Source organism: Denticeps clupeoides, chromosome 4 (genome assembly GCF_900700375.1).
Source record: "Denticeps clupeoides chromosome 4, fDenClu1.1, whole genome shotgun sequence".
NCBI classification, from domain to species: domain Eukaryota; kingdom Metazoa; phylum Chordata; class Actinopteri; order Clupeiformes; family Denticipitidae; genus Denticeps; species Denticeps clupeoides.
Window position 1 is genome coordinate 12,373,496 of NC_041710.1, and position 15,175 is coordinate 12,388,670.

At 38.9% G+C, this 15,175-nt stretch overlaps 1 protein-coding gene across 12 annotated transcripts in view; it reads left to right on the top strand.

Moving 5' to 3' along the window:
- The window catches only part of LOC114788011 (receptor-type tyrosine-protein phosphatase mu), a 166,949-nt gene that overhangs the window by 138,371 nt on the left and 13,403 nt on the right, over positions 1 to 15,175 (top strand). For 6 of the 12 annotated variants that reach the window (XM_028976076.1, XM_028976080.1, XM_028976084.1 and 3 more), the window contains 5 exons: positions 571 to 579; positions 4,584 to 4,671; positions 6,114 to 6,190; positions 9,360 to 9,396; positions 14,293 to 14,390. In XM_028976076.1, the coding sequence (XP_028831909.1) occupies positions 571 to 579; positions 4,584 to 4,671; positions 6,114 to 6,190; positions 9,360 to 9,396; positions 14,293 to 14,390 (309 nt within the window). The remainder of the gene's footprint in view (positions 1 to 570; positions 580 to 4,583; positions 4,672 to 6,113; positions 6,191 to 9,359; positions 9,397 to 14,292; positions 14,391 to 15,175) is intronic. The other 6 variants (XM_028976079.1, XM_028976083.1, XM_028976086.1 and 3 more) reach the window with 1 other exon arrangement.

Below are 15,175 nucleotides of genomic sequence, written 5' to 3' on the forward strand. Positions count from 1 at the left end.
AAAATACAGCATCATTACAGTTTTTTATCCTTTATCAAATCCTAGCAAAAAATAAAGAAAATAACCCATAAACTTTCATCTTCACCATATTTCACATAGTTTTATACACTGTTATTTGAGGACAATTAACATGATTAACTAACTAGCATATATCTTGGTATCAGCAGCTCAACCTTATATACTCACACACACACAAATGCACATGTGACTTCCACACAGGTGTGTACGGGCCACCCATGGTCTCTGTTTGTGTAGTGTACATACAGCAGGCAGCTCGTATTCTGCTCGAGCTTCATAGGGCCAAAGGGACAGGAGAGCATAGATGGATTTATTCATCAGATAGCTGAAAACCTGTTTCTGAGGAGAATTACCTGCCATCGAAGGGTGATTTCTTTATGTGTGCTCATGCAATGTCATTGTCTTATTCATCAACATTTCTCAGGACGTTTGCCCTTAAATTGTTACTTCTTAAGTATGAAGATGGAATCCCAGTGCATCAGCCAAACTGCATCACTTATACTCTATATTTCTCTCTGATCCATGCTAAACTTTACCTTAACTTGGGATCAGATAAACGAGGTAAGCGCATACTTTTAGTTCATTTTTAAATCTTATTTTAAATTCCCATTTTGTTTTTTTGGTTCTGTGTAGAAAATGTTCAGTAGCTACCTTAGACATCAGCCTAGTATCTCATGTTTATGGAAAATGTTTTGGGGAACATGCTTTTTTGACCAAAAATTATTTTAGGCTTCTTCTATGAAGAAGATCCTGGATTTGTGAGGTCATCAGAAGGACAGCAGAGATGATGTCATATGGCCACAATATTCAAAACTCTAATGTTAAATGTGATGTTTTTGTCTTGTGTATTTTGTTAATAATGTGCTATTGTGCAGATATGGTTACCCAGGTTGAGGCTGATTTGCCGCAGCAGATGTGTTTTCTGATCAAATATTCAAACACCAAATAACATCAGAACGGAAGTATGTCAGATCTATTCCAGAGAGGCCAACATGACAGTAGTCACAATGTCATTTACAACAAAGAGTTGCATTTTGGAGGAGTTGCATTTTGTACACTTTTCTGAAAGAATCACAAACCAAATGGCCACTGTGGCCACAACACTGTCCTTGGTGGTGCATTCTGTTCATCAATGTGCTTAACAGGCTCTCCTGAACTATTATACCTTAAAAAATGAGCGATCATCTGTGCACTATGAATTAATAATGGATAGTTGAATAAGAAATTCTGTCTCTCTGTGTGCTGAGTCTTCCTTCCTTTCAGAAATGCATATTTAAAGTAAACAGTTGTCACCCCAACGCAGCTCCGTTCTGAACAAGGAACCTTACTGAATTTTTTGTCAAGATATTTCTCTTCCTCTGCTGCAAACACTCTCTTTCAAAGGGGTGGAGGAACATTTCAAAAACAAAGTGTGAAGTTTCAGAATACAGCAGAATAGCAATTAAAACTCAGCTGATTCCTGGCCAGTGTAGTGGAGTGATTGCAGCCGACTCTGGTGCACAAAGCTGTAATAGCTTTTTTTGATGTTCAGCCTCCATTTCCCACTTCTGCTCCTATTTTTTTCAACCATTTTCCTTTTCTAAATGCAGGAATAAATCAGTTTTCTATACAATGTGAATTTTTTACAAAGGATAGAATTAAAAAGGTGGGTGTTGTGGGGAATCATTCTGTCTGTTAAGTAAAAATCACCATATGCCACTCACACAGAGAGAGAATTTTTTTCTGTCATTCATGTTCATTTGGTCCCGCCAAACTGTCTGCATGGATCCATGTCATCATTAAATGCATAAATGTGCATATGACAAAATATTAAAGATATCTGTAAACATTATAAACTTTATGCGACAAACCAGTGAAAACTTAAGGAATGTGTAATGCAGAGTGAGAATAAGTTATTAAAAGTTATTTAAAAAAATCAAAAACCTGAAGAATTTAGCAAAAAAAGTCATTTTGTTGGTTTGGGTGTTATGGCAAGATGGTGTGTTGCATGTCATATTGTGTGATAGGGAATGCCTGATAAATCATAATTATGGAGAAAATAGCAATAAACTGGTGTTTTTCACGGCAGCAAACAGAACAAAAATACAGAAGAGAAGAATAGTTTTGCTAATATCTGTAAATCAGCAATTATAATATTTATTTCTTGTTTATGTATTTGTGATTACATTTGTGAAACTTTTATGTGTTTCCATGTAGACAGGGGTCATTGTTAAAGCCACATTATAGCATTTTGATCTGAACTGCCTGTAAGTGAACATAATACAATGAGGGTCCTGCACACAATTCAACTTTGCAATGGATTACAATATGAAGTTTTAAAGGAGGATGACCTTTATTATCTGATGAAACATTCTGTCCGGGTGTGTCATCCAAGATGATGAGCACCACTGAATATTGTCAAGGAGATTGGTGAAAATTATCAAGATCATTATACCAATGGGACACCTGCTGTACTCTCCAAGGAATGCGCTCCACTGTAACCACATTTTAGGAAAGCATTGCATAAGTTCAGGGAATGTGTGTCTGGGCCCTTGGACTTAAGAAGTCCTTTTCGGTCCTACCTGTAGCTGTTTACATCCAAATGACTTCCATGTAGTATGCAGTGATATGATTTCTAGTCCTGGCAGACTGTGAATATATTCAAGGGCCTGTTTAGATATCTGCATTTGCATCTTGCCTTTTAATTGAGTGTCCTTTTAGTCCTTTAAACATCACAGTGCTGATAAGGTCATTGCCAGAGGTAGCACACCATTGTTCATGTGTGCTGCAGTCAGTGCACAATGCACTTTTCTTTTAATTGTGGCTTTCACTGAGAACGTAATTGCACTTGTTCTGTGCACACTCTGCAGCATTCCAGATGACAACGATAAGTCCTCAGGAAAATGTCTCTCTGATAAGCATTTTGACCCATTTTGTAACACTGTGCAGCTGGTCCTCGTTACTTCAGGATGTGCTGCTGTGATGTTACTTTTTATAGTCAGATACTCCCCACCCATATGTTTGTCTCATATATGCCTACTCACAAATACAGTCTCCAAAACTATATTGAATAGTGGGTATTGGTAAATTAATAAAAACTAGTTTTGTCTTACATCCTTATAGACAAAAAGGCAAATCTGCAGACGATGCCACATTAAACACTAGAAGACCACAATGTCACATGTTCAAACCCCACCATTGTGTCCCTGAGCAAAACTGTCCCTGTAACTACTGATTGTAATTCACTCTGTATAAGGGCATCTGAAAAATGAAAAAAAAAACACTTTAATTAATGCAAATATTAATACTTTCTGTGGGTCTGACCTACGACAAAGATGTTTAGCCAGAGCCCCCACAGAGGTGCTCAAACACACACAACACACAACACAATTTTATAGCATATAGTACCAATGGTTTGCAGAAGCATTTTGGGTCTAAAGATTTATGATTAATCATGATTAACTCTTTGCAAAATGTGTGGTAGTAGCCTACAATCTCACCAGGAGACCCAGGTTCAAACCTCATTTACTAACATTGTGTCCCTGAGCAGGACACTTAATCCTGACTGTCTCCAGGGGGGCTGTCCCTGTAGCTACTGTAAATTGCTCTGGATAGGGCCGTCTGATAAATGTCATGAATTTAAATATGTGATATGTGTCTCATTTCATTTCACCAATTGATAGCAGTAGTTTTAATTTAATTCATGGGCTGTTTTTTTTCTTTCTTATTGGATCCCTGTGGAAAGACACATAAGAAGTTGCAATGATTACGTTTGGCCTTAGTGTTATCCCCAGATAGACAGCAACATGGGATCTTAGCTGTTACATATTTATGGCATCAGTTATGATTGACAGTTAGTGAAGTTATTATGTGAATTCACAATCAGTGTTTAATGGATAATTAGAAGTTGATCAACTTCTTAAGTGTGTGAAAAGCTCCACCACTACTTTGCATTGGGAGGAGGGCGCACTCATTGCTTTGCATGTAGAGATTGGATTACAATGCTATTTGCATTTGAATTTGACTTTTTTTTTTAAACTTCATTCAGTGCAACTTATTTGTTGATGGCCGGAAATCAATAATAGCATGTCTGTACAGAGTGGTCTGCCTGGGGCCACAGACGCCCTTGAAGATTGGGGAGCTGAGTGAAATCTGTTTTGCTAATTTGTCTTAATTGGTGTTACCATGCACTCAGTGAAACAGGGGTGATAAATATTACATGAGGGGTGATGAGTGTGAACGGTTTTGATCTGTTAGTGATCAGATGGACTTTTTTTCTTTTTCCCCTACTTATTTTTATCAGAGATGCCACAGTGAAACCACCAGGAAAGGCCGCACACACCCACCAGTGTACAACCCTGTGGAGGGGTTTAGGGTGCGAATCGCACTACCAGTGCAACTGATGGGCCGGCTGTTTGGAAACTACCTGTCACTGTTCTTATTTTTCCATCTCACACGTGTTTAATATGATGCAAATGTTTCCCTCCTTCAGTCAGTTTCCCTCAAAAAGAAGTGTCTGTTTTTTTTAAGATGATGAATGACACTCTGATCAAGCATCTCCCTCTACCTCTTTCTTTTCTTTCTAGAGCTTTTTTGAAGGACAGTCAGCGCCATGGGACTCTGCTAAGAAAGATGAAAATCGAATGAAGAATCGCTACGGAAACATCATTGCATGTGTGTATTAAATCTCCTGTTACACACACATGCACACACACTCACACATTGTTCAAATAAGATGGCAGCCACTGTAGCACAGTCACAAATAGAAAATTGGAATCTCTTGTGGAGAACACACAGAATATCAATAAACACCTCTCATAATGTTTCGTTTTTTTATTCTTTTGTACAGTACTCATCTATATCATGCTGAGGACATGGTGAAGTGTTTCTGAAAGAACACTTTGGTCTGTTGTAGATTTTGCATGTGCCAAATGGGGTTCTGAATAGAGCACAACTTTTTGAGGTGGTGCTTAAATAGATTTTTGGTAGAAATAAGCAAATGTAGTATATTAAAGGTCCCCTATTATATATATTTCCCTAGCCTGTCTAAGGTCCTGTCTTCTTCCTGGTTTGCGCCAAACATTGTGGTTGATAAATGGTGTTGATGAGGTCATTTCTGTAAATGCCTCTTTCCCCGTCCCGCCTCTCTCCTCCTCAGTAGCATTAAAGCGACATACAATCGGCACGTCCTGGGGAAATCTCATTGTGGGACTAGCTAAAAGTGTCTGTAAGTCTGAATTTCAGAAAGAGACTTCAGATATAGAATTAGGAGACCACTAAGACCAATATAAAAGCAAAAAAAAACATAATAGGGGACCCATTTGTATTTGAGCTAGAGAACAATTTTTTTCCGCCAACAATTCCCTACTGCCTCTGAAACCCACCCCGGTCAGCCAGTTTATTTTTGGACCATTTCAAATTCAAACTAAGTCAACCCTTCCTGGTGGGCATGGGGGACCCTGGGGACTCTGAGAAGCAGCTCGGCCCATTGAAGAGGGAGAGCTCAGCCAGTGTGGCTCACCTGGAGCTGGCCGAGGGCCCTCTGGGGCCCATTTTCATTCTTCTTCCTGCCACCATTCTCTATCTCACTATTTGGCCATCACACCTCCAGTCTTCCCTTCTTTTTTCACTACATCTCTATCTTTTTTTACAGAGTATATTTTCTCTTGTTCCCTTCCTTTTTTCCATGATCAGAATGTGATGATTATAAAGAATATAGTGATGTATGTGGCAGGTTGGAAGCACCGAATTTTGGTCTGAAAATAATGGAAAACATGGTTGGGAACCCTTGCTGTAGCACTGCCAATAATTTAGTCTTTTTTTGGTTTAACTAATTTTTGTTTAATTTTGTTTAATTCCACTCCACACGGCAATAGCTCTCTATATGATTGAATAATTTTTTTGCCTATTTTATTCAGAGATTTACATTATCTTTAATAACAATTCTGACATTGTACCTTTTTATGATGTGATCATTCCTGAAGGTTGATTTTACATCAATCACCCTTTTCATTTTGTTCCATATTTGTTGGTAATATAATTAAATCTATTTCTCTTTCTTCTTTTGTGTGTGTGTATGTGTGTGTGTGTGTGGGTGGGTGTGTGTGTTTTTTCAGATGATCACTCCCGTGTTCGCCTTCAGGCCTTGGAGGGAGAGCAGAGCTCCGATTACATTAATGCAAATTATGTTGATGTGAGTATGCACACAGTCTCTCTCTTGCTATCTCAAACACACATACACAAGCCAGCTAGCATCAAAAATGTAAAGGTCACTGTATTCATTTATGTCAGGACACGGGTGTTTGGTATTGGGTCAGTATGAGGGGGGTGCTCACCTACGAGTAAAACATATTTTGGCAAATGCGCTCCAGAAGTTAATGTTCTGCTGCATTATGAGGTGGAGGATGTGGGAGTAATATAAACCTTTATAACCTCTCAGAATTTCAACACTTTCAGACAACATGTTTCCAGTCACAATTTTTTTGTGTGTGTACATATTCTGCTATATGCACATACACACACGCACATGTATATATCCAGTGAGACAGGCAAAAGAGCTCATATCTTCTCTATTTTTCCGTGAGAGAGAGAGAGTGGCGTTGTTAAACTATAGCGCTGCTGACAGTGCACCTCATGAGGTTTTATGAGGAAGACAGATCAGGGCTTTAAATTATACAAGACACCATGACAGAAATGGAGTGGCAGAGACATAAGGGAGGACCGGTGAGAAGGAGGGAGGGCGTGAGGAGGGTGGAAAGGGATGATAAAGAAATAACAAGTCTTTAAAAGGACAATGGGCTGGAGAACAGCAGCTTAATAATAATGTAATCCTCTCACTGCAAAAAATGTTAAGCCCAGACTGGTCTTAGGTTAAACCGGGTGTTGTGAACCTTCTGCACTTATACCAGCCCTCAAGCAAAACCACCAGCTCACCACACAAGAAGATGAGCATTGTTTTTATCCTGTGTAGAATCAGAGAACTCTAGTTCCCTATTATATTTCTCCATATGTGAACAATTATAAGAAGCACTAGAAGAGAAAGGTGAAGATTAGTGAAAGATTAATTTGTTCAATCCCAATGCTTAATAGACCCCAAATTGAACACAATGTCCTGTAAGCTCTTTTGATCCTTGATATTGGAGGAAGGTTGAACAGAGGTAGTAGGTAAGGAGATTAAGTGGTTAAAAATTAAATCATCCCTGATGTCCACTTCTTCACAAGCCACCCTCTAAACATGGTGACAGGTAGTGTGTGGGTGCAGTATTCTTGTTGAATGGTTCTCTTCAATCAGAGCCATTTGCATTAAATTCAAACAACAAAGCAGCTGCAGATCTGTATATGTGTATATGTTGAAAACAGGTGTTTTTTAAATAGAGAATAAATTTAGAATTCATCTGCTGTGATAAAAGTAAATAAATATGCTTTGCGTGCACACATGTGGGTGTGGATGACAGTCATTACACACACAAACACACATGTCTCCACACTCCTGTCATGTTTGTCTCTGAGACGGACATGAAATGCTCATCTTCTCCTCCCTCCCACTCTCACTCACTAATGCCCCAATCTGTAACATCTTGTGAGTCTTTTAAACTGAAGCAAACTGCGAACTGATAATGCAAGGTAGGAAATGCTTTAATTTATTTACCCAGTCACTCGACCTCCTAACCTCACTCTTTTAGACACACACACGCCACACACTCTGCTGCAGGCTGTCAGTTAGCAGCACTTAATGCCCCAAACTCTTTAGAGTGCTGGCCTTCACAATGGCAGGTCCCATTATTAGATAAGAATATAGTGTGTGCATATTAAACAGAGCCCTTATTGAAAAGGATTTGCTTGCCTCATTGGAGAGGTACTTAACGATGCAGCAGGACGATGGAGAATGATGTTCCTGTCGTCTCGGCCTCACTTGGGGTAATAAACTCTTTTAGACCCAGAAGCTTTCAGCCGTATTTATGATTATGGTGGCTCTCTCTGAGTTAGCATGCTTCTATTGTGTGCCAGCACACTGGAGGCCATCCATTAGTGGCATTGTTAGAGACAGATTGGGGGGCTCTTGCAGGTTGGACTCATTTTTACCATAATGGGCATTCTCTGACGCCTTCAATTTATGTTTGGGCTTGAATGTGTACTTAATGTCCACTCCTGATTTTAACAACTCAACAACTTGGTTGTTCAGTAATGCTTTTCTATGTATTTGTGTATGTGTGGTGTTGGGGTCATGTATATCTTAATAAGGAAGTTGGGACCCTGCTTATTTTACAGATAAGCTTACATTAAAATATAAAAATGTGTGTTTGACTGAAGACAGAACAAAAAGATTGAACTGGTAGATTTAAACGATGTGTAAGGAAAATGTGGAGGCTGGAAGAGGGAGAGAAATGAATGAAGAGATATGGGGAGACAATCCTATGTAATGATCTGCTAGGGAAGTGGTAATCAGGTTGAAGTCAAATTGAATATGTTGCTAAAAACAGTGTGTGTGTGTGTGGGCTGTGCAAGTGAACAGTACACCATTGCATGATGGGAAATTACCTTTAAATGGACATGGCACATCCTGTTTGCTGGCTTCTCCTGGGATGAGAACGCATAAAATAAGTCAAATAGAACTAGAGGGATTATCTTAATCCATGTGAGTAAAGGTTCTATCACAAGGATTATCGGCAATGAGTGTGTGTGTGTGTGTGTGTGTGTGCTTGTGCGTGTGTGTGTGCATGCGTGTGTGTAAGACAGCCAGGACATGTGTTCTTAGTTTCACATTTCATTTTAATGTGTAACCACATTGATCTATATTGATCTAGATATAAAGCACTGAAATTTCAGTCCAATTTACACTATTTTGTAAATTGTAAGGAATGGATGGAAATACCTTAAACTGTTAATAAAGAAAAAAAATCACTGAAAAGTTTTAGCCCACAAAAATAATTATAAAAAAAATAATTATGAAACAGTCCACAAGGTTAAATAAACTCTATGTTGTGTAAGACATCTATTTATGAAATTCTGCTTTCAGGCTGCATGCTGTATTAATTTATTTATTTCCTTTTTTATTTAGACCACAGTCTTTTTTATAAGCTTGCTATTTCCAAACTCAATCTGGTTCCAGTTTACGTTACATTCTTGTGACAAACAAGCACAGAAAAAAAACAAGGTTTTCCCATTGGAACATAAAACTGCATATTCTGCTAAGTTTCAAAAGCACATGGCTGGAGAGGGTTGTGGAACAGAAGAAGCATTTTCATGGTCATCTCATCCTAAATGCTGCTTTCATTTAACCCTTTCATTAGAGCCTGTACAATACACTTTGTGCTGTGTACTCAGGTGGACTATAAAATACCTCCTTTCTCTCTACTCCTCAGGGCTATCACAGGCCAAACCATTACATTGCCACCCAAGGTAAGAACAATGATATTGTCCGCAAGCATATTACCTACTGACATGTGGTCATCTAGCCCTATTGTTTTGTCTGTATGTGTGTGTAAAATGTCCATGTGCAAAGATGTCTATATGGCTGTGTGTATGTAAGGTGCTGTAAATTTTGTGTAATGTGTGTGTATGTGTTCATTAAGACATCACGATTAATCACCTCGTTTGAGGGGCAAATGCATTAAACAAATAGATTTGCCCGATCTCCCAGGCCTAGTTTGTCACTCGCTTAATCTGGCCTGGCCAGGGGAAGCAGTAACCCAGCAGGTTAAGCCAGATGGATGTTTAATTGTTGTAGCATTGCTCTGGGTCTCACGTACACACGCACACGCACACACACACACACATACACAGGAGACAGGCAGTGATCTGTCTCTAGCCTGTACCAGGTCAGCAGTGTTGGATGGCAGAGCTGCGTAATTACCACTTTATTACAGCAGATTCCGGCCTTCCTCACTGCATCAATTATAGCGGATGTGTGTCTGATGTCAGAAGCGGCCATACAAAGCAGTGTTACAGTCCTCAATGTACACACTCCATACACAAAGGGACTTAAACACATTTGTGTTCATGAGGGGCTGCAATAGCCATAAAAATTATTAATGATTAAAGCTCAAGCTCTCACAAATTTACATAGATATTACTTGCATAGAGTTACTGGTTTATTCAAATTCCCATTTAAGTCACTAATTTCTATAAAACCTCAAACCTTGAATGCACTCATGAGTTCTCATACAGTGTATTCACTCTTTATTATAATATACCATTTGCTCATATTCAGTACATTTCTGCCATGAGGTCAGTTAAAAATGTAATAATCATCATACTTTTATGTTCAACTTGGGCTGTATGACTTTTTGTCTCTCATTGTTTGTGTTTAGTGAACGATTGACCCTCATTTTGGCCATGAGGATGTGCCACATACAGAAGTGTGTGAAAGGATCTGTATTCTCTTCAGTCAAAAGAACACATTGCATAACTCATCATTATCATTGTCAAGCAGCAGACAGGAGGAAGTGTGGCCTGCTGAAACTAAAAAGAAGCGAGTGAGATTGGAATAGTGTGAGGAACAGAGAGAGAGGTCTGTCTCTTTGAATGAAGGAAACTGAAGACCCCGGCTCACGTCAGAGGGAGCACAGGGCAGCGGCTTCAGTGGTTTGAGGTGTAGAAAGTTTTTCTTCTTCTCTCTCCTTTCTTCCCCACTCTCTCTTTTAAAATAATAATGTGGCACTGGTGTCACTCTCGCAGATTCCCTTGAGGTTGTCTGACACAAACATGGCCCCACTGATAAATACTGCAGCAGCATTTGGAAATTAGCCTGAATGTAAAATGGATGTCACTCACTTCTCAGCACATGCTCTCTGGGTATTTGTAGTTTTCATTCTGTGGTAAGTGGTGGTTTTTAAGATGTACATAAATTGCTTCCAATTGCTATTTATCCAACCAGGGGTGTTATTGAATGTGAATTCGTAACTGTGGTTGTATTATATGCCACCATAGGCATCAGAATCTTTATGCCAGTTCTGCTGTGAAATTAATGAAAACAAAGCCTAAATGCTGCAGAAGTACTTCAATCCCGACTGCCCACATTTTAACTATTAATATCCAAAGGACCACTCTGCTGTACGGTTCATATGAATATGATCCCCCTGTCTCCATCTGTCTCTTTGTGAATGGGCTAAGATGATACTTTAAGATGATGATTTGTTTGTGTCCATTGTTTATTTCTAGGTTACTACTAGGTTATGCTACTATTTTTGTTAAACATGATCTGTTTATTGATCTATAAAAATATTTTCTGATTGATGGATGGATGGATTTATGGCGATAGATAGATAGATAGATAGATAGATAGATAGATAGATAGATAGATAGATAGATAGATAGATAGATAGATAGATAGATAGATAGATAGATAGATAGATAGATAGATAGATAGATAGATAGATAGATAGATAGTGAAGTAAGAGAGAAAATCTGTTTTCAAAATCTGTTCATAATGTGGGAGAGTGAATCATGTAATATTGATGAGGGAGAGAGGGATGAGAGTTTGTGTCTGTCAGTCTTTTTTTTAAACACACAGCGCTGGCTAAGGGAATTGTGCACCTGTCACACACACACTTCAGAAGAAAAATGGTCTGCTTCCAGAAGTGTGTGTGTCAGCATACTGACAGCTGCAGGTTCAGCTTCAGCAAGAGATTTTCTTCTCCCTGCTTTCATTTTGGCCTCAACCGAAACTTGAGGCACTGCTGAGAAGTTTTCTGGTTTTCAGGAGGTGGATCAGGGGGAGGGGTGTTTTCTCTGTTGAGAAGTTAGTTGGCTTGTTCCATACTTTTTATACTCGGCTTGTGGGCTGTGATTTTGTATGTTTTCATTAGTACTGGTTCTTGTCCGCTAAATAATCACAATCAGTTTTATCTCACGGTTATCAAGAAGAATGTTAATATGACCTGTCTTGACAATAGTATTTATCTTGTTACCATGGTTTGTTTTGATTGTAGAATTCATTCATTCATTCATTTACTTATTGTTATTGTTGTTAAACTGCTAGTATCAGAACTCTTCTTATTATTATTGCATATTGTTATTATTCAAACCCAAAGTGGCAACCATAAACACTAAGGGGAAACTACTTCCTCACCATCACAGGCGTGCAGCATCCACCTGGATGGGATGCGTTCCAACTTAGATGGGTGTAACTGAATCTGGGGATGAATCAGAATTGGAAACCTTTATTAATCCCAAAGGAAACTAACTTGCCTCTTGTTCACTAGATGGGTTGAGCCATCTAGAAACTGAGTTTGTGCATATGTTAATCTGAAATGCACAATTTGAAGTTGAATAGGTGAATGTCAATTAAAACCTTTAAATTAAAAATAAAATGTAAAAACTAAACTAAATTAAATTAAAACAATAAAAAAAATAAAACTAAAAACTTAATCTAAATGTATCCTCATTCATATCTCCAATATTATCCAGGGTGATAGTAGCCTAATGGGTAAATACTGATTGTAAGTCTCTCTGGATAAGGGCGTCTGATAAATTCCGTAAATGTAAAATGTAAATTTCTCACACTTCAATTTTAGTATATTTATCTGATTCATAGCAGAAATGATTTCCACATTTACAGCATTCTTAATTATCTGTACAAGTCAAAACCACATAATTCAAATTCAAATCAAATTCAAATTTTATTTGTCACATACATAGTCATACACGGTATGATATGCAGTGAAATGCTTTTTGCAACTGCTACAGACCACAGTATTGCAAAAGATGCAAGTATACAATGAACCAATATGCAAATATTGCAAACATAACCAAATATTACACTTTAACATAAAATATGTGTAACTGGTAGGGTGAAGGTGTGCAAATGAGTGAAAGACAATGTTTAAAGAAAAGAGCCATAAAAAAAGTTCAGTAAAGTAAAAAGCGCAAAGATTTTGTGCAAAGTGATTTTGTGCTAAGTGATTTGCACAAAATTCAGTTTGTAGTGGTGCAAAAATTGGCTAATACAATATAAATATATACAATATTTTTCATAGGTCTCTTTTTCTGCAGGTTTAAAAAATACACATCACAGAACCTCTAGATTGTGTGCATGCTGCCATTCTGGTCATGCAGGCGTCTAACCCGTTACCCGGGGCTGCCCCCCCCACCAGAGCCTGGTCTCACAAGTATATACCTGCTGCCCCAATAACATGTTGAGCTAATTGACGTTGATACCAAATCTGGAGCGTCTTTGCATCCCAGTGAGATGTTTAATTGAAGGAGAACGAGCTTGAGAAAACTCCAACTGCGTACGCTTCAGCCAAAAGTTTCCTGTTACTCCAGAGATCTGTTCTGCATATCGCTTCATCAGTTGGCAGTGGAGCCGTTGAGATTGCAGGCGCTGAAGCTTTTGGCCACATTCTCGCTGCACGCCCAACATTTCTGGCTAATATTACCATCAGACCCGTCACCATATTATAACAGGATGTGCGGTCGCATTTTAAAATCCTACACACCAGATGCCCCGCTTTGCTCAGAATTTGGTTCTAAATATTCCAAGAGGTCCCTCTGGACATGTGGGTGGTCTCGGTGCAGGAGACGGGGACGAAACGAGGGATGAGAGGGATGTGGGAAATTCTGAAAAAAAGATGTGATGATTGCAGATTTTGGAAGAGAAAAGCAAAGTTATCTGAGTGAAGTTCTCAGAGGGAATAAAAGTCCAGTGTGTGTGTGTGTGTGTGTGTGTGTGTGTGTGTATGTGTGTGTGTGTGAATCCTCAGTCCAGCTGCTCACTAATAACATTTTCATGAGCAGGAGGAAGTGATGCAAGGTCTGTGTGTGTAGGAGAATGTTTCTTTGAGAGTTTGTGTGTGTGTGTGTAGTGCAGTGCTGTTCTGTGTTTCTGTTCTTTCTGTGTGTGTGTGTGTGTGTGTGTGTATGTGTCGGGATAAAATCTGCTTTTGGCTGCAGGTAGAGTTCTCCCACTGCTGAGGACCATGCAGGGGATTTGCACAGACTAATTAATTTGTCAAAAGTAATTCCTTACAGTGGGTGGTTGATTAAAAACAATATTAATTTTAATTAATTGGATTCATAATTGAATTCCTATCAATTTGCAATTACTGCTCAGTGAAGTTTTAAATAAGGAATTATTACTGAATGCAGCTCGAGCGATGCGGACCTCCATTCGCAGCCAACAGACAGAAACCCAGCATGCCGTGTTGGCCATGGAAAGTTAGTCACTTCAATTTATTTTTGAATTGGCTTCTCCGTCCCACAGGAAATTGTGAGACGAAGATGAGTAAATCTGTCTCCCGCTGTCTGCCTTCTTCACCTCTTCTCTCTCTCTCTCTCTCTCTCTCTCTCTCTCAGGCCCCATGCAGGAGACAGTCTTTGACTTCTGGAGAATGGTCTGGCAGGAGAACACAGCAACCATCGTCATGGTGACCAACCTGGTGGAAGTTGGCAGGGTGAGTGTGGAAGGGCGTGACCTGATGGGCCAGGTACAAACTAAACAGATTGATGAGGTTTCACAACTTGGCTGCATGACCCACATCCAGCCTCTTAAACTTAAACTATCTGTGGCATCTTTGTTTTTTGTGTTTGGTGGACTGTATGGGTAATAAAATACCAAAAGTCTATATTTGGCAATATGTACGTAATAAAAATATTGGCTCACTTTAAACTTTTTTAGGGCAATGCTGCTGACAGCTGCTGAGTTGAGACATTTAAAGATCTTCCTTTTAGCTGCTTAGTCAAATTTACAGAAAGTGCAGTGTACGCATTGTACCAGCATTCAGAATTCATAGGACTCTTTCATATTCAGTATTACATACATACAATTTGACACTGGTAATTTATTTATAAGGCACATTTAAACAACATGAAGTGTTTCTAATAAGCAATACACACAGAACTTACAAGCACAGAAACATTTACTCTATCTTGGTATTCAGAATGCAGTGCTGAAGAATGGAAAATTAAATACACCAATAGATTTCGTAAATATCTGTACATCTCCAAAAGACTTTTTTTAGCATTGGTGCATCAGCTTCAAAGGTCCGGTCACCCTTCATGAGATGAACAAAAGTATATAATTTATCTAAACCAGAGCGACTCACAATCACTAGTTACAGGGACAGTCCCCCCTGGAGCAATTTAGGGTTAAGTGTCTTGCTCAGGGACACAATGGTAGTAAGTGGGATTTCTGGTTCATAGGCGAGTGTGTTACCCACTAGGCTACTAAAATACCTGC